Source organism: Tauraco erythrolophus, chromosome Z (genome assembly GCF_009769465.1).
Source record: "Tauraco erythrolophus isolate bTauEry1 chromosome Z, bTauEry1.pri, whole genome shotgun sequence".
NCBI classification, from domain to species: Eukaryota; Metazoa; Chordata; class Aves; order Musophagiformes; family Musophagidae; genus Tauraco; species Tauraco erythrolophus.
In genome coordinates, this window is record NC_141496.1 from 26,770,152 (window position 1) to 26,790,235 (window position 20,084).

At 38.2% G+C, this 20,084-nt stretch overlaps 1 protein-coding gene across 3 annotated transcripts in view; it reads left to right on the top strand.

Moving 5' to 3' along the window:
* MAST4 (microtubule associated serine/threonine kinase family member 4) overlaps positions 1–20,084 on the top strand; it is a 297,039-nt gene that overhangs the window by 68,012 nt on the left and 208,943 nt on the right. For all 3 annotated transcript variants that reach the window (XM_086629716.1, XM_086629714.1, XM_086629715.1), the window contains exon 3: positions 11,022–11,143. In XM_086629716.1, coding sequence (XP_086485842.1) covers positions 11,022–11,143 — 122 coding nt within the window. The remainder of the gene's footprint in view (positions 1–11,021; positions 11,144–20,084) is intronic.

Below are 20,084 nucleotides of genomic sequence, written 5' to 3' on the forward strand. Positions count from 1 at the left end.
AAAAATACACTCTGTTACCTATAGTTTGAACTTCTTATCTTGCCTCCTGTGATCTCATCAGTAACTGCCTGGAAACAGACTTCCTGCTGGGCTAATTGTCTCTAATTATGGTAGGGCTGTTATCTTGCTAACCTTAAATTGATCTTATACAAATCCTGGTGACATAACACATTCAGGTTTCATTTTAGAGCATCTTTAATCTGAAGATCCTAAAGCACTTTACATTAATGAAGTTACCTCATGATCTAGTGAAGAGCTAAAAACTATGAAATCTTGGGATATATTTTTTTTTCTTTTCTTCTATTCCTACTTTGATCTGCTTTCCACCTCTAGAGTCATCAGTCATCCAAATATGCTCCGCAATTACTGCTATTCCCATGTAACTAATCTGTGGTTGATTTGAAATTAATTTGGGGATTCTCGGTCTGTTTTTTGCATCAGATTCATCACTCTACTAATACTAATTAGCAGAAAGATCACCAGCTTCATGGGCCGTAAAGAACAAGCTGTTCTCTTACCCTTGGGTTGGCATGTGCTGATCTTGACTTGAAAGGGGAGGTTTTCCCCCTTCATATAGGGGAGCAGTTGGTAGAGGTAGAAATCCCGCGTTTTCAGAAATGTTACACTTATAACTTTTTTCATTAGCATCGTTAAAAATGCAGATTAGGTTGTTAAGCCTTACAGTGTCAAATATTTGTTGCAAGTTGGTGGATGGGAAAGGTCGAGCATAAAATGACATGACTTGTTCCTTGAAGCCGCTTTGGAAATGGTACCTTCCCATTCTGTACAACTGCTTATCATAGCTATGATGTGATTATTTTAGTTGCAATATTTTTAAAAGATTATTTTTATTAAAGATGGCCAATTGGTGTAGGAAAGGGGAAGTGTTCCCTATTTTGTCTGTACAAAACAGAAATTATATACTGACTTCCAGTTATGGGACTGATTAATTATGCATGTGCCACTCCCTAAAGAACCCTCTGACTTCATAGCTATCTCCAGGGATACAGCTTGGTGGGCTCTGGCCCGTCTCTGGCTCCACTAGCCAGAGTGCTGTGGGATGGAGGGAAGGACGGCTGCCAGCACCGAACTTATCAGATGTGCCTTTTTGTAGGAAATTTTGCTTCCTGCATTTTCTTCCCCTCGCGTATCAGAGAAGTATGTTTCAAAATTTCTTTCATCCTTGTGATGCATGACAGGACTGGATGTACTTTAGAAAGTCTTTCAGCTGCAGCTGCCTGAGGGCTCTCCCCAACAGATGCAGAGGGAGGGTAGCAGCCTGGCACTGGTGCTAACACCACTGGGTTCCTGGTGCAAAAGGTTGGAAGGTTCAGCAGCCAGGTGTGCATAAGGACAGGCACAACATGCTTCGTTCAGTGGCACTGCCTACCCGGAGCACGTCTGTGGTCTTTTCACTGCCTTCCTCAAAGGCTTCCTTAAAGCACTGTACCACGTGTTAAACTTCTTCCAGAATTAGTAGAAAGGGACAGAAACAAGCTATTCTATAATTACACACCTGAGAAACTGTTTTTTAAAGCATGCGGTATAAAGCTGTCTTCTACAGCTGAAGTAAATATATTCTGCTGTGAAATACACATTTTTAAATGGTTCTTGGTGCACTGATGGTTGAGGTGATGTTAGGTTATATTTGTCATTGTCAGTTACTTTCATCATTTAAGGCTTCAATCAACCTGCATAGTTGAGTAGATTTTTAACTCCCTGTGTGCATAGCAAGATAATTTCCATATTCTTTGACGTGTCTGGAGTCTGCATCATGGAACAGTCTGAGATGAGAACAGAAGATATTGTATTCCTGTCTCATTATTTTGCCTTTAACTCCTCGATTGCTGCTTAATCGTGCTTGTATCATTAGAACATGAGAAGTTGATTGTTGTTGAGATCAAAGCAAACTGTAGCAGTAGAGTGCCTAATTAGCAGATACATTTGCAAGTTGTGTGTTTTGAAGGGTGGAAAAGTAGAGTTTAACCCTCTTTGGGATGCTTATAAAAGCAGCTTGAAGGTTGTTAAGAGTCATTTGTGAGAGTGGGAAAATAAAATGTGGAGAAAATGAATATGCATATTATATTTCTGAAGTTTGAGTTGTAGCTTCGTAAGGAATACCCCAAGAGCTGTTTTATCTGGCTTGATAGTGTAAGTGTATTATCTGGCTTAGCAGTGTAAGTGTAGAAGCACACATGAAGCAACTTGCCTGGACTTAGTTAAATGATTGGGTTTAATCAGCTGATTACCTAAATCTGAGCCTCTGCGAGGCTGCAGTCCTATTGTTGCTAGTACCTGAGATTGTTAGTGCAAAACTGTCTCTGCAGTGTATTTATAAATAAATTATCATGACACATCAAGACAGCATTATCCATACTCCTAGAGGCTTAAGTTTTCCTTTTTCATCTATGGAATCTCTCGAGTGGATGTTGTGAAGCCACTGGTCTTGACCATGTGTGGAGGGAAATTGTACCTCATTGTTCCAAGATGGATGCTTTAGCATAAGTGGCATGTGCAGCTTGAGAAATGTTTGAGAAGAGGAAAACGCACTTTATATACTTAATCCTTTGAATGAAGGTTGAAAGCTTGAATGGAAAAGTTCATAGATGTTTTCCAGTGAAAACGGAGAAGTTCAATGGAAGACATCTGTTTTGTATCTTATTTCGATGAAGCAGGTAGCAAAAAATCAAATGTAGAGATGGTAGAGAGTTGGGAGCTAAGAATATTGGCAGCTGACTGAAGTAGCTGTTCACATAATGGTTGAACTGAGCAATGGTGAATTTTCTGAAGCTCTTAAAATTAGAGCATGTGTATTCTAGGCTCAACTTGGTTGCGAGTCTGCTGGTATTTAGAGCTGCAGATAAGAGCTATCTCTGAGCTCTTGGTTTTCATGATTCTTTTTTTGCAAAGTTGGCTGTATGTCAGAAGGAGCAATACAACTGTCTATCATTTAGATGTAGTCCAGTCTAATGTGCCTTTGGTAGCATCATGCATTCAATCTGAACCTTAAATTTGTATTTTTTCTGGTATTATCAGAGTTTCAGAATGGGATCTTCTGATTTTTCTAGAACAAGTGTAAACTGGAGAAAAGACTGAAAGGGAAGCAGAAATTAGGGTGTATTAGGGTTTTGTTCTAGAATGGACTGGCAATCTAAGTTTTGGAGCTATATGTTAGAAGTATGGTAAAAAAGCTCTATTTGTTGGTAAGTGAAAGAAGAGGAAGCAGTAGAATGTGCTAATCTCTGAGCTCACTGATAAGGTAAGATATCTCCAACTAGTTATTTTGCTGAGTTATATTTCAGTAGAGTTGGGAGATGGGGAAATAGAGTTGTAAATGATAACTTCAGGCTATAGGGTTTTTTTTTGTCATGTAGATATCAGTGTCACTGGCTGGCTAACACTGCTATTGCAATAGACCAAACACCAAAAACCCCAAACCAAACACCACCTTCACCCCCCAAATCTAAATAAAACTAGAGAGATTTCCTGGTGATCTCAAATGCCTTTCAGATATTTTATTGCTGTTACAGTACTTCAGTAATAGATTGCAAATCAGAAGAATATAAATGTTACTTCAGTATCTGGTAGCAGAGGATCTTTGAGTAATTTCTATATAACTAAAATTCTGTGTTGTCTTTTAAGTGTCTTTCAGTGAGAGAAATTTGTTCCAAATGTGGAAATGATATTTATTTATGGGAAGAAAGCTAACTGTATGTGATAACTTATTCTTGGAAATTGACTTATAAACAGTCTTGATTCTGAATCCTTTTGTAGTTAATGAAGGCTTGATTTTTTTTTTAATATATTTTGGATACAGAACTAAACCTGCATCCTACGAGTTTCTGGTCCGAATGCAGATGTGTCGTTTTCCAGTTCCAGTTTTGCCAGTATTGATGAAATTTTAAGACAGTTCTATTGCTTTTTTTAAGATCATAATCTCACCCAAAGTTTTGCCTTTGGGCCGCATTTATTTCATGCATGACCAAATATCACTTCTTCATCTAATTTTAGAAACAAAGATAGAGCATTTTAGATAGAACATTTTAAGGAGATTTTGTAGTGCATCAAAAACTGAAAAATCTGTAATGAATGTAATATTTTTTTTCAGATTTTTTTACAGAGGCTTCTTTATAGCAACAAAAGAAATTATAATTGAGTCAATTGTAATTATAGGCTTAACTGAGTAATGCTATGTTTAGTGGACAGATTAGTTGAAAGAAAAATTTTACCTCTTGCATCAAACTGGGAAATCGGCATTGTTCATTAACTTCAACCATGTGCAGCTGAGTAATACACAAAATGTGCTAATTTTCTTAAGTGTAGGCAATAAATGAGGCATGAATAAAATGGTAACTTTTTTGCCTGCTGTCGTTTAAATTTAAGTAAAGTGTGTTGATGCAGCCATAGTAAAATAAGGCAAAATCTTGACAAGTTTCTTGATGATAGCTTTAAATCCATCCACTGTTCTTTTCCTCTCTGTGGTTGTTGAACCCCGACTGGCAGCTAAGCCCCAGGGAGCTGCTCACTCACTCCCCCGCTGGTGGGATGGTGGCGAGAATCAGAAGAGTAAAAGTGAGAACTCATGGGTCGACATAAAGGCAGTGTAGTAGGTAAAGCAAAAACCGCTCATGCAAGCAAAGCAAACCAAGGAATTCATTCACCACTTCCCATCAGCAGGCCATCTCCAGGAAAGCAGGGCTCCAGCACAGGCAATGCCAAGCTTGACGAATCTGACTTGACCACAGTAGTCAGTTCTTGAGATTATTATTTTTTTACTTCAGAGTAGTAAGGGAGAAGAATCTGGCTTTCTGAATTATTTTAAAATAATCTGCACTTATGTCATAAATATGTATAATTGGTTTATCGAACAATTAAATAAGTGTTTCTTGGCCTTTGCCTCAAAGATGTCGGGATGGCAAGAGACTATTCTGAAAGTGGGTATTTCATAGCAGCTAACGCAAGCACATTGGTGCTTTCTTCTTTTCAGTCTGTGGTACCTGTAATCACACGCACAGCTTCTGCTTTGGACTAGTTGTGTTCATAGTTACTGTCAGCCCAAATCCAGACACGTCCATGATGGCAAAATACATACTTGTCTTCTATTTACAGTCATATAATGGAGAACTGCTTTTAATATATTCATAAAAAAAAAATCCATCAAAAACTTTCCAGATGCTTCCTCTGTATTTATTTTTGCTTTTAGACTAATTGTGAAGCAGGCTTTCCAACAGTGCAATCTACACTGTCCTAAGTAATTTTGTAAAGGCAAAAACTTATTTAGATGGCAGAGGGTTTTCTGTGTCATATGCATTTGTTAAAAATCAGACTGCTGGAGATTTGAGACAAGTGATTTCTAAATTATAACTCAAAATGGAAGATTTATATGTATTAGATTTAAGCTCATTTAGTAATTCTCAGCCATCCCATTGGGATATGGATTTGAGAGGGGAAAGGAAGGATTCAGCAGTAGGAAGGATTTTTTTCTGGTTAGAGTTAAGCAAAGCCCACCTTCTGTGACTGATCTTTGAGGAAGTGTATGTGGTTTTTCAAAGACTGAAAACTTTGTGTTTGGCCTTACACATTAAGACATACAACAAGTATGTGCACACTGGGTGCAATAGAAGTAAGAAGTAACAAAGATTCCATTTGGATTTTCTACAAATATTCATTATAAAGGAAGCTAGTCAGGAGAGGCAAGTTCAAGGGAAAGGTGACACTGAACTCCAGTCGTGTATTGCCTGGGTCCACCACCAGTTATGTAATACCATTAAATAACACTAAGTTATTACCATTACTTAATCAACTTACGTCACCTTTCATTGAAATGCGTTTTGATAAATGTGCTGAACTAATGAGGATTGTGTTCAGATGTGGGAAGAGATGCCATTGGTTACAAACAGTGTTGTGACTTTAGGCTGTCTTGGTAGCAGAGATGACAGCAAAGCCTCTGCAGAAGTCACAGAAGTCGAAGGCTGTCTTGAGATTGAATGGGACAGCAGTAGAGGACCTGTATCAGTAGATGACTCATCTGTATCAATAGCTGATGAAAGTAATAAGAGAATTACTACCAGTGTGGCAATGGCCTATTGTTAGATGGAGATTGCTGTGGACACTGGCAGTGTTTATGTGCTGTGTATGGGCCAAAATGCCACATTAAGATGGAAGAGGTGGAGTTGAGGTGAAGTCTCCTTTTCTGTTCCCCACAAGTCAGTTAGCTCAAAGTAGCTGCTCGGAGCATTAAACTTGGAGGCAGAAATGAATTCAGTACGAAAAAATCAATAATGCATTTTAGCTCAAGTTTTATGTGTAATACAGATATTTAAATCACTTAACGACAAGGAAATTTGTGGATATGCGTAAATTCAAGGGGTGAAAAAGAACTTGAGGAAAATGCATACAATTATGAATGAAACTGTAGCAGAAAAAAGTGTAGGAGTACTATAGCAGCAAGAAAAAGGAGTGGATAGTCTGAGGGGATTACTTAATTATTTTTTTTATGTGGAGGAATTCAGGGAGAGTTGCTGACTAACTCATTGCAAGCAGGAATTGTTTCATTGTGTGGTGGTTTAACACAGTGGCACCCTAATCCCTCAAAGAAAGTGGCCAAGTTTTGGAAGAAATTTTTTTTTTCTCTGAGAAATGTTGATGTTCTGTTTGCTTTTGGAAATGAAAAAGCCTTATTGTATTCCTGTAAAATATGTCCAACTTTTCTCACTTTTACGAAGTACAGTACTAAAAGTTGTTATTTTCTGGATATATTGTTGCAGTTGGCATTCTTGTTGGTAACTGCTGATCTCCTGATAGTATCTCTCCGCATAAAGGTTAGTATTATTCCCAGATAAGAGATTTGTCTGTTACCATCTTTTTACATAAGCCGTGGCTATTTTTGCTTCTACAGAAAGTATATTTATTATAGGCCATTTCTGTATTTAAATGCATATGGATGTACTATGAAGAGGACAACTGGAGTTCCAGACAGTCTGCTATGGTTGCCTTAATTTTAGTATGTTGTGAAATCTGCAGTGTCCTCAAGGCATCCTGTTTGGGGTAAGGATAGGGGGAGAGATGGTTCCAACATCACACCTGCTTACATTTTCATTGGCAGTTTTGATTGTGGTGACTTCTAATTAGCTACTCCACAGGCCCTTCAATGTTATTTTAGATATTTTTAGAGGTTAATTATGCAAGAGAAATAATAGGGTATCAAGTGAATTCTTACAATGCAGACACTGGCCCTGATGCTGAGTTAATATACTCTAATTTCTTGTCAGTCAGGCAAAATCTTAGACTTGAAGGAAAGGCTTAGTACAGGATTTTCTTGTCGTAAAGAGTACAATTGTCTCTCTCCTACCTTCTGTACCGAAATATCTTAGACTTTTTCAGATGTTTGAGCAAGATGAAAACTGACTAAAATATAGATGCCTGTAAATGACAAAGAGTAAGGGTGGCTATTACAGAAGTTCTATGTCAGCATAGCCCTGCATATGGTAAGGTACAGAGTGCTCTACTCTGCTGAGTGACTGACGTGAATAGGAATCACAATATTAGCTCTCCATGTTTTGTGTCTGGCTCCCATTTAAAACAAAAAATAAGTATAAGCATTAATAATAGCACTTACTTTTCATATGTCTTTTTCCTCGTAGACTTTATTGACTTGTTATTTAAGCCTTTTTGGCTTGGGATCCAAACCTAAACAAAAGTAACTTGATCTGTGGACAAAATACAAATGATTGCCTTCCATTTTTTTTTTGGGAAGCTCAGTGGGATTAATCTGAAATGAAAATTAGTGCAGTCTGGGAAAGGCCTAGTGTCTGACAATGGATTTCGAGACTAATTTCAGACCCCTACTGGAAGGTGCATAGGTTAACCACAGAGTAATGCTCTTTCTCAGTTTTAGAACAAGCTTTATTAAAACAGACCTATTTCTTGCTTGCATTCTCCTTTGTTCTGAAGATCAGATGAAAACTCTATTGCTTTTCAAATATTGATTCCTGTGATGATAAAATCTGCTGAGAGCATGCTACAGTGATCAAGTGGCACATTCTTTAACGTAATTTGCTGGTGGCTTCCAGGGCAGGTTAATACAGAGTTTCTAAGAGGGATCTGTCATGTATATCTATGTGACAAAATAGGTATTGCCAAAGCATTGTACTGGTGTTACCATCAGCGATGTGATGTCTTGCTTGGAGCTCTCTGGACTTTGCTGGAATTTTAGGAGCCTTCTTGCAGAGTTTCATTGCAGTGTTTATATTCTGTGTTCTAGCATGAGAGATTTTTGTATTTGAGGACCTAGCACTAGGCAATGTCTGGTTTCAACCTGAACACCTCATCTTACCATTGACTCTCATGAGTGGAGTCAAAAAGCAAGTAAAGAAAAATACACAGATCTCTTTTATGTGGAAAGCATTAAAGAAAAAAAAAACATACCTGTTTAAATGCAAGTTATGTATAACTTTTTTTCCCCACTTATTTTTTAATTCTCTTTTTCCTGCCTGCCTGAGTGAGAAGGAATTAACCTTTTAAGGTGACATAAGCTGTAACTGATTGCATATGTTACTGGCATATTCCAGGATTGACATCTATGGGATATCAAAGATGCGGATGTTGCAATTGATGCTTTAAGCTTTTTATGGTGTTCTTTTAGTTGATGGTGGGAGCCTATGTAAAAAGGTGAACAGAATTTGACAGAAGCCAGCAGAGAGAGCAGATGGGAGATTAATTCAGTTTTTCCAGTTCTGGAAAATGTTATCCTGGATAATTGGGCAAGAAACCACAGCCTTGGTGTACCTTTTTTTTCTAGTCTTGGGCAAGCGTTAGCAAATTGGGTGAAAAATGTCTATGGGTTTCATTTTACCAATGTAACAAAGAACAATAGCACATTTCGAAGACTTAATTGGGAAGCATTATAAAGACTGTGCTGCTACTTGGGAACTCTCTAGCTGCCAAGATAGTTTCCAGAGACCTCAGCAACTCTGTGGATCTGCTGTTAAAAGTAAGGTCATGAACCCGAGGCCTTTGATTTCCTGGCAAACCTGTGCCCATCTACCAGAGTGCATATCCTCTGTCAAAGGTTGCACCCATACCAACCCTGTCGTTCTCTGAGGTGACAAGATTAATGAGGTGGAAATTAGTAATTTCAAGAAATGAATGTTTAGGACCTGTGGCTTGGAAGGTGATTTTTGTTTGAGCTGTTCAATCAAAATCTTGAATTGTGTTTTTGAACCTAGATTTAAAAAAAGTCTTTTGAATTGTTGCTTTGCGTTGGCTTGTTGGTCTTCTAAGAGAAGTCAGTGGCTTTAGTAGTGTGATTGTCTCATTTTGGCATAGTTTTCAGAGATAATGAAGAACTTAAGGTGGACGTGTTTGCCAAGACCAATATGTAGCCTGTTGACCTGTTTCTTGACAGTGGTTGAAAGTAAGCAAAAAGGAAAAGTATCATTACATGCTGCTTGTCCTCTTAAGATGATTCCCTGAATATTCTCCTTGCTGCTGGCTTGTAGCTCAGGGGTTTCCTGAGCCAGAGATGCTTTCTGCCTAATTAGGACCTGTGAGGATATGATCCAGACTGAGTGCAGTGCTTTGGTCAGGGACTGACCTTCTGTTGCACTGGGCCTGAGCTTACCTGGCCATGAAATGGCACCACTAGGCAGTGAGCACAGCAACCACTGAGGGGGGTACATTAACTGCTCCCGGAGTGCCTGGCATGAGCGCTCCTGAGAAATCACTGGCCTGTGCCTTGGTGATCTCTTACTTGGGGCACCGGTAAGGATGCATTCTTGGGAACTCAGTGATACCTATTGGGTAGATTATTAGGAATTTTGGAATAGAAGCAGAGTAGTCCCCACTTAGAGAGTGGTGTAATTGTTATCTGCATGAAAAGTGCCTGTCCTGGTTTCAGCTGGAACAGAGTCAGCTCTTCTTTTCAGCAGCCAGAAGAGCTCCGTGTTTTGGTGTTAGTCTGAGACTTGTTCTGAGAAGAACGCTGACAGCCAACAGATGTTTATAGTTGGCACTGAGACCTCAAGGACTTTTCAGCTGCCGTGTTCTTGCCAGTGTGCAGGAGCACAACAGGATATGGGGGAGCACAGCTGGGACAGAGGGTCCACGACTCTCCTTATGATTTGTGCTTGGATTGAGGGCCAAACTGGACAATGAAGTATTCCATATCATGCAGCGTCATGCCCCGTATAAAAATGAGGGTCAGCCGGAAAGAAGGGCCTTTGGTCTTCTGGGCTCTCACTCTTGGACTCTGAGTGCTCTTGCCCTCTTGCCCTCCACACCCCACCCTCCCTCCCCATCAGGTCTCGCTTGTCCAGTATTGTGGTATCAGGATTTATCTGTTTTGGGATTGTTACTCTGGACGAGGGGCGGCGAGCAATTACACTGTGCATAACTTGTTTATATATATTTTAATATACGCACATATGTTAGTAATAGTAGTATTAAATTGTTCTTATTTCAACCCACAGGTTTCTTTCCCTTTTCCACTTTAATTCTTTTCCCCATCCCTTGGGGGTAGGAAAGAGTGAGCGAGTGGCTGCGTGGAGTTTAGTAGCCAGCCAGGCTAAACCACAACAGTGCCTTATTCCGATAAACCTCACTTGGTACCTCAGAACCTTATTTTCTTCAAGAAGTAGATGGTGGCATATTTTTGGTTTAATTTTTAGTTTAATATTTGGTTTGTCTTCAGAATTTAGACTTCTCTGGTTCAGACTCACCATTCTGGATGTTTGCATCTGTTGTTGTATTAACTTGTTTCTAGGTCGGAAAAAGGAACAGTTGTGAGACTATTGAGAAAATGAATTTGCCTGAGAAGTGTAGATTGTGAAAGGGCTAACAGTACAAAGGGCTAACAAGCGAATAGAAGGAATTCTGTTTTAATGGAATTCTCTCTGGTCAGGTCTGTAGTAAAAGAACAAAGATTTTAGCATGGTAAGAGCGTTATCTTGTATTAAAATCTGTCCATCGCATTGTCTTCTCTACAACGTCTAATATTTTAACACACTCTTCTTTCTTGACAGGCAAGTACCTACTTCCCAATGCAACTGGACAGCAGCTGTGGCAGCCTGCAGAAACCTCTAATCTTGTTCGCATGCGCTACCAAGCTCTTGGGCAGTCAGCACCTTCACTTACTGCTGGCTTGGTGAGTAACTTTTTTCAAAGCTAGGAGTGTCCAAAAAAATCTGTATCTGTTGATGGGGTTATGAGGATCGAGATCAAACTGGAGTTTATTTCCAGATCAACCTCTTCTTCTTAAGTTGCATTTTAAAAGTTCCTAATGCATTTCTGCATAAAAGATTACTTAATATGTTGTGTGCAGCTGAATAACATTTATGGTAGCAGTAACTCTGAACTGGGTTACTGGATTTTGTGTAAAGTCTGAGCTGAATGTTGCATTAATATACCTGTTTGCATTTAAATGGTTTCTTTCCTAAAAAAAGACAGACGTGCTTTTTAGGATAGCAATAGAAGGTAACTGTCTTTTTTTCTGAGCATTCTTTCATTTGTTTCCACTTTCTGCAGGACTGTCCTCAGCAGAACATGGGTGTATGTGGCATGAGCTTAATAAAGTCTTTTGGATAAAACGATAAGGGAAGAGAAGGGGGAAGAGGTGCCTCATGCTTGAGCTTTCAGCTTTTTGTTTTTAAGCATCAATTATGCTGTTTTGTGCTTCTCTATTAAGAAGTGTTGAAATTTAATGCAGGACTCTGTAAGCTAGCCTATACTTTTCTTCAAATAATTACTTTAATGAATCTATTTCTTGTATAAAAAAGGAAGAAGGTGTCCACCCCCCACCTCCTTCAGCCTTTTGGCTGGTTATTAAAACTTTACTGATCTGTGTCTACTTCCTAGGCGAAACTTGCTTTTTGTTTTACACAATGTTCAGGTTAAAGCTATGATCAGACAATGGTGAAACAGATACCACAATGCCAGTTTTTCATATCATATTGGTGTATAGATGGCTAGTTTCTCCATGAATCTGTCTGAAACAGTTTGCACTTACAAACGTAACCATGGTTTCTGCTTAGTGATGTGAATTGTTTGTGGCTCTTTGCAGCAGATGTGGTGTATAGGACTCCACACTTACTACAAACAGTTTTTTCGATTGGAAATTCTATGCTTTAAGCCCTAATATTTTCCAGGGAACTAAGTATCAACCTCTGTATTTTTGTTTTCTAGCTTGTTAGGAGTAGTTCGTTGTGAAGGAACTATTTGGATTATATGGAGTTGAAATGAAAAGGAAAGTAGATGAATGGTCAGAAATCAATTTAAATTACGTCAAAACTGTACATTTTTTTCCTTCTTTTCTGTAGTTGGTAATTGAAAATAATTTCTTCTAATGATCTAAATTAACTAAATTTAAAAAGTGTTGTCTTGCTATTTGATTGTCTGCATGAACTATAGGTGTTATGCTACTAGCAACCTTGTCCTTTTGTTTTCGTGTAATGCCTAAACTATAGGAAGAGGAAGATTCAGCAGCATTTTGACAAAAAGTATTTTAAATGGTCATAAAACAACAGACTAATGAAAAATTCAGTGAGCCATGCTTCCTTAAGGGCCTTTCACTCGTCACCTATTGAGTTTTATGGCATATTTGTCTGCCACAGACTTCTTCCTTCCTGTCTCTCCACATCTTTTATCTGTGCCTGACTGCAACTTCTTTCATGCTGGTGCAAAAGCAGGCAAGAGCCTTCTAGGCAGATCCGAGCAGATTGTGCAGGGGGTGGAGATGCAGGTTCCTCAGAAGTATTTATTTCTTATCTGGAACTGCCGATCACACTTGCCTCCTAGGAAGTTAATGTTACATTGTCACTTAGACAGAACTTGTCTCAAGTCTCCTTTGAGAAATACTTTGCTGTCACGCTTCTGAAAGATTCTGTCCTTTGCTGAAAAGGGGTCAAAAGTCAGGGATCACTCCTTCCCCTCCCCCTCTTCTTTTTTTTTGGTCTTGGTTCTGTGTTGAATTCTGGAGGTCTATCGTTATGTTCTAATAATGGAAGCTTTTAATTATATTTAGGAGAGTATTTGACCTTATGTAGAAGAGATTTGTGTGAAGAATTTCCATGTAGCTGTTCGCAATTCGAGAAGAAAGGATTTTATATGCAATGTCTCACTCATCTGAAATTATTAGCCCATTATTAGTTCCTCTGCTAGGACTGATCCTTCTCGCTGGGGTGGATACCCAGCTGATGTGGACTTGACTGCCAGTATAGACAAGAATGACAAGCAAGGAGCTCAAAGACTAAAACTAGTGTTTAGTGGAATTGCAAACGCAGTACAAAAGACTTGTACCTTTTTCTGTCAATAATTTGTAAAAACTTCTCTAGATTACTTACTGTGTCAGAGATGTAGATCCTGTCTGTGGGAAATCACAGGTTTTTTTTAGTTACGAAGCATTGATTAAAAATGGGCTGCAGGTGTTGCTTTAGATTGAGTTCAATAGCTATGCATGATTCACTCCTGTAATATGGGCAGCTGGACTATAAATTAAAAATATAGTTTCTATATAGAACCATATAAGTGGGTTAAAAAATGTGTATGAGGATGGCTGGTTTTCAGATGAATGGGTGGTGTATTGGATTTGCTGCGGGCTCTTAATTCAGAGGTAGCTAAGTGATAGTCTCGTTATTACTCTTCTACTTCTGGCAGGAGCGTGTTGAACCATCTGTGAAAGATGCTCTGTGGTGGTCATGCAGACAAGGGCAGTCCAGAGAGAGTATTAACACGGGTTTAGAAACATTAGGAAGATGATGCAGAATGTCTTCGACACTAAACAGAAAGGTGAAGCTGAAGTGTGGGGCACTTAGGCTTTAGGATGTTCTCACGGGTCAAACAATCTGGTCAGTCTCTTTCCTCTCTGTGCTCATTGGAGAATAATACTGCTCCTGGAAGGCAATTCAGAGTGGTGTCTCAGGGCCGAGTTTTGCCGGAGTATAGGGAAACTGTGGTAGAGCTGGCTTATCTGACTCTCCTGGACCTATAGGCCGTCAGTCACCTTGCCTGATTTCAGGCATCCGTTTCAGAGTGGGATGAATTGGCCCTTGAAAGTGCTTCTTTTCTACTGAAGTGATTTGGGAATTAACTTAGAGTTGCTGCCTCATTCAGTGTCCAAAGTTCGGGAGCAATTCTGCTATTCTCTCCCAGCCCTCCTGCCACTTGACAAGTGTTTACAAATACCGTTACTACTTATTGTTTTAACTTGTCCGTTTTTATTACTGCTAGCGGAATTTTTGGAAAAGAGTTCAAAATAAACTGAAATAAAGCCATTTTTCTTAATATTTCATTGTAATAAGCTGGTGTACTTAAAATTATGATGATTCTCAAACTGCCTGAGCAATTACTTAACATTTTATAGGCAGAAAGATATTTTGTCTCTGAGTGGCATGGATTGGATGAAGTTCCTGATTTTAACGTTTTCTGGATAGCTGCATACATAAACCCAGTAGAAATCTGAACTTAAGGTGCCTTTGCGACACATGATGATAAATGCATAGATGAAAGGAAAAGAATTTGTCCAAATCAGTTACGTAAAACTTCTGTAGATTTGCTTTGTCTTCACCAAGGATTAATACCAAACTCCTGTTCTGTTTTGGGGTTTTTTTTTGGTTTAAGGAGCACAAAGTCTTTAATTTTGTTTATCTGTTTTATCTAAATTAAAAAAAAACCAAACAACACAACAAAGACTTCTCACAGTCCAGAGAGCTTTTTAAGACAGCATGCTGCATGACTACTGAAGAGTAACTTGCTCTTTGGAATATCCATGTATACACTATAAACAAGATATTCTAATGAAACATGTACATTGGAAAAGTCAGTAAAAAGGAAAACTGGCCTTTATGAATGGCTTATGCTGTCTCCTAGTAAGCAGTGAAGGGATGTTTTGTCCAGATATGACTAGAAACATTTGCTGCTTTTTAGCATACTATTTACCTGTTTTTTTTTTCCAAGATGTACCTCTCAGCTTTTTTTTCCAACTTCCTCCCCCTCAGCTGCCTAAATATTGTTGCTTTCCTCAAAACAACAGAACACTGAATATGTAAGCATCTGTACTTTCATATAGTTGCTTTTTATTGCCACTTCATCAGTGTTAATTTGTAAGAATGGTTTTACGGAAGCCGGAGGGTGGTAATTATATAAAGTGCTGTTTTATAAGATGGATTGCTGAAAGGAAACAAAATAAGAAATGTTCAGTGCCTATGAAAAGCAGTTTTACTTCTTCAGAAAGGGTTTTGCCTCCTCCTTTCTTTTAAATAGCATAATACTGAAAATGAGTAAGTGTGTCTTTGTTAAATATGCCATTAACTTCAGCTAAATTGACGTAATGTTGACAGTTATTATGAGAACTGTTTCAAAACTAATTATGCTAATTAGAATGTAACTACCAGTAATTGCATGTATTCAAACAGCACAGCAACACCCTTTTGTGTGTTTTATTCCCCAGATGCAAGACAGCCATTTGTTGCCTGAGAAGCTGCAAAATTACACTTTAGATAATAAATGATTGCAAACAAATAAAATCCATTCTTTAAAAACACTAATTGGTTAGATAAGCAAATGACAGTATCAATTGTGTTTGGGCAAACCACATAATTAAAAAAAAAAAGGCCTTTATTTATATGTTTTATTTTAGAATTGTAGGGAATTTTTCAAATCATTACTTGTCGTATTCAGTTTTATCTGATGAATATCAGGCGTAGCTGAATTTATTTTTAAATAAACTTATTAGAGAGCAAGAGGAACTTTTATCTGAAACTTGGGTTGCTTTAAATTTTAGCTCTTTTTGTCCAGCAATCCAGGTCTTCAATGCCTAAGATTGTTAGTTGTGTCTGTACGCAGCTATTTAATACTCTGCAAGTTAATGAGGATGTACAAGGATGGCGCTTGTGAGAAACATGAAGATAATAATAAAAATTGCCTAAGTAGTTAATCTTGGGTCTGTCTCTCAAATCTCCCCCAAATAGCTAGATTTCAGAAATACTGAGTCTGAACAGAGGAAGTTTACTTGAATGCTAAGCCATTTGAATGCTAAGATTTGAGTACCATATTCTTGTTTGACTTAAAACCAGCTCCACAACTAAGACTAATCACTGAGAATCTTTTTAAAATGAAAAGTATTTATTCCTATGAAATGCTAAAATTGGCAAGTAAATAGTAGCAGGTTTTCCATGCTTCAATTGCTTCTCGCTTTTAAGAGTGGAGAATTGTTCTCCCTTGTGTATTTTATTTCAGTAACTTCTTACTCGTGAATATGTATTTGCATCCGTATTTCTCTGTATTTGCCTTCTAACAAATTCTTAATTGCAGTTCTAATTCAGTAGTTAGTTCTAATTTAGTAGTAGAGAGAGGGTAATGAACATCCATCTTCATAAGCACTCCTTTGTACTCAATATTTGTACACAGCAAAAGGCTGGAGTAAACCTGGTCCGTAGCCATGAAACTGTTAATACTTTCTGATAAGCGGATGCAAGAAGTTGATGACTGGGCATGCTGTTTCACAAATATATCTGTATTTGTCTAATTATTATTATTTTTTTTAATAGTCACTGCACATTTGGGTTTAAAACACATTTGTATATTCAGTTGCTTGACAGAGTTCTGGATGTTTGATTCCTTTCCTAAATTGTCTGATTAGAACTAATGAATTCTGACGCTTTTCTTGCTCGTTCTTGATGGATGAAATACAGCAGTAGTGATGGCCAGGGTTAACTCTCCTCTCATAGGGAGCTTTCAGTTTCTCAGAATTGAGAACACATCTCATGCTGTAGAGTATCATTAGTTAAAGAATAATGGGGAAAGTAGGTAGAATAATCTCTCATAGAAGACTGACCTAGGTTACGCATATCTAACATACCTTCCAAACATACTCACTTTGTGGTGAAGCAGGTCTCCTCCCATCAGCCTCAGTTAGCTTCTGGCTGACAGGATGTATTTGAGCATATTCCAGAACTGAAAGGAGACATTTCTCTACTTTGCGTGGTTTATTAGAGATGAATGTAGGTATAATCCTCTTCTGTTATCCTATCAATGATACAAAACCAGTAGAGATCAAATGTGTGTAGCAGCTAGAAATACATCCCTATTTTGCACACAAACACCACACTTCTATTTTCCAGGTATTCCATATAACGATCTTCCTTCCTCATGAGAGGCTTTCCTCAAAAAGTGAAAAGGCTCATTAGGACCGGTTTGTAGTTCTAGATAATGAAGAAACTAGAGCTGTTAAAATTATCTTCCTTAGCCTGTGTTGTCAGCTGAGCGTGCCACCTTCTTTTGGATTTTAATTTGGTCTGCAGGACCCGCACAGTCGAGACCAGTAAGCTGGGTTAAACATAGTCCTTCACCCCTAGAACTGAAGCTTCTGACTGTGTTAGTAGTGGCTCTGAATAAGGGCTTATTTTGCTTGTCTGCTGTGATATTTGAGTTCTCTGTGTGTGCTGTTAGTGATGGTTATCTTAAAATGTCATCTGGAATTGTATTGCCAGTATCTCTTAAAATGGAAAAAGTGGAAAACGCTACAGAAGGGAGGCCATGAACTTTCAGGCTTGTAAAATTAGCCACATGAGAAACAAGAGAGTAATGGCGTTATGGCAATGAACTACACAACAGGAAGAAATTGATGTGTAATCATTTACAGTGTTTGAAGTTCAGATGCCTTTCTGGGGATACAAGTTTTCTCAGCTTGTTGTTGGACTTTGCTTAGAGGATAACTGAATAAAATGTTATAATCTGTGATTAACAAGGAATAAAACTCAGGAATATAGCAATGGACTTTTCTGGCCTTGGATCAAAAGATTCTGCAACCCCTTAAGAGATTTATAGGGGTGGAAATGGGAGAAGGATAAATAGAGTAAAAGGAGACAGAGAGCAGGAAGAGACGAGACCGGAAAATGAATAGCACAGAAATGCATTTAGGAATATTTAGCTATTATACTGTGTTCTGGTCCCCATCACAAAAAGCAGAATAAAACTGACTACTGTGATTTCGTTGTCTAGTCAGTTAACATATTAATTCAAACCATTTAATAACAAGTTGCAAGGAGGTTATTCTTTGCTTGACAACTGTGTGCTGATGTACGGATCTGCTGTTGATGATCTGATTTCCGCTCTTGGAAATAATGTGGTAAAATTTTAAACTAATGTCACTCACAGCTCTAACTTTAAAATAAATGAGATAAAGTAGGCATGGGGGAGTGCCATTATTAGTATAGGAAAATCATTGCCCACACTTCGTCTATTTGCGTTCAGAATCTGAAGGCATAGTAAGAGGTGTTGATAACCTCAAAGTGAGTGTTCCCAGTGTTGCCAAGGTGGGTAACAGTAGGTTAGGGCGTTATTTGGAGTTGTTTTGGGGCAATCACAACCTCTCTGACTGTTCTTAGCAGTCTTAGGAATTTGGTACCTGTGCATAATTAGGATGAGATGATTAATTAAAAAAAAATACTGTAGAGGATAAGATACTGCTCCACTGAGCTGAATTTTAATATAATATATTGTCAAGAAACTTAATCTTGAGCCTTGTATAATTTTTTTTCCTGATGCCACTTGAGAGTAATTATCACTGTAGATTTCTGCTGTGGTGGTTTCAGTTAACAGAAATGTAAATACTGAAACTCTTCAAACTTCCTAGTGAAGTTTGACGTAAAATGGTGGACTTTGCTTGGAAGCTGGTGAGGGTATTCCTTTCTGCTCAATTTTTTGCTGTGGGACAGTATCCTTATGTTAAAGGATAGCTAGATAGGGCACGTTTTTAAATTGATGAAATAACTTTTTTTTTCCCCTTTCTGCTTGTCAACATGTTCTCATGCCTATGGCACTTGCAAAGTGATTGTAATGTAGCAGAGGATGGAAGCAGACATTGTAGGAACAATAACTCTCATCCTTCAAGCCAAAGTACTCCCATGGCTCTGATGAGGGCTATAACTCTTAAAACAAACAGACTCGAACTGAGTTCAATGACACTGCTGACTTACAGGCATTGGAGCAGAGAGGGGAAGTGTAGTTTATCCAGATCTCTCTGGTGGGAATGGAAGTTCCTTGTCTTAGATTTATTTTTTTTTTCCTTAGTTCCAAACAAGGAAAGGTGTATAGCAAGGATTTTTCTGTAGGCATTTTTCAATTTGAGAACATACTGCAGAGCCTACTTCTGCGTTGGTCCACTGCTGCCTCTCATCTCTTAGATTTCTAGGTTTAAAAGCAGATGCAATTTTACTGACTTAAAACTTTAAGTGGGTTGACTGCAACATTTTGGCCTTGCCACATGCTGCTGGGTATTTGTACTGCTGAGTTTTCGTCAGACTTTCTTGTACATTCATGTGGAATCAGATGTCTTACTGTAAATTGCGCTTCTGTCCCATGGAAGCAAGTGGGAATGTGGACGTAGGTATTTTTTACCTAACATTACCTGTTAATATTCCTGCAAGCCCTCCCTTGGGCTGACACAACGGCGATTTAAATTGATTTGACTTAACTAGTGAGACGCCATCACTATGTTTATTCCACTCTTCTGTACACTGTCACAGTGGACTGAAGATTTTTAGCATCAACTATTGTTTTCATCTCAGTAAAGCCAGAAAACATTCTACGTGCTTTTTGCTTTCATCACAATATGCCCTATTGTGGTGCATATGTCTATATCCAGTTCCATAATATTTTTAGTAAAGTAATAGTATGGTAAGATCATTGCATCTATTAAGAATTTTCTTTAGTCGTGTTGTGGAGATTAAGAAACCTAGAATAAGTGCTCAAGTCTGACCTAGTGTCACTTGAGTAAAAGATGTAATAATCAGCAGGAGATGGGTTAACTGCTACTCTCTCATGAATACATTTAACCTCTTGATCATCGCTGAATATCTGCAATTATGTGGTGCAGTGGAAGATACTCAGTATGTGATCAGTTAAATTCAGAAATGATTGGCTTTGTAATGCACAGAATAATTTGATAGTAATATACACTTGGCTGATGACAGATTCTTAATTTTCTGTATTAGGTTACCCATTTGAAAAAGGATGATGGTAGTAAGAAACAAAGTTGAATTATGAGATCGCCTTCTGTAAATAAGGTGGGAAAGAGAGTGAGCTCAAGT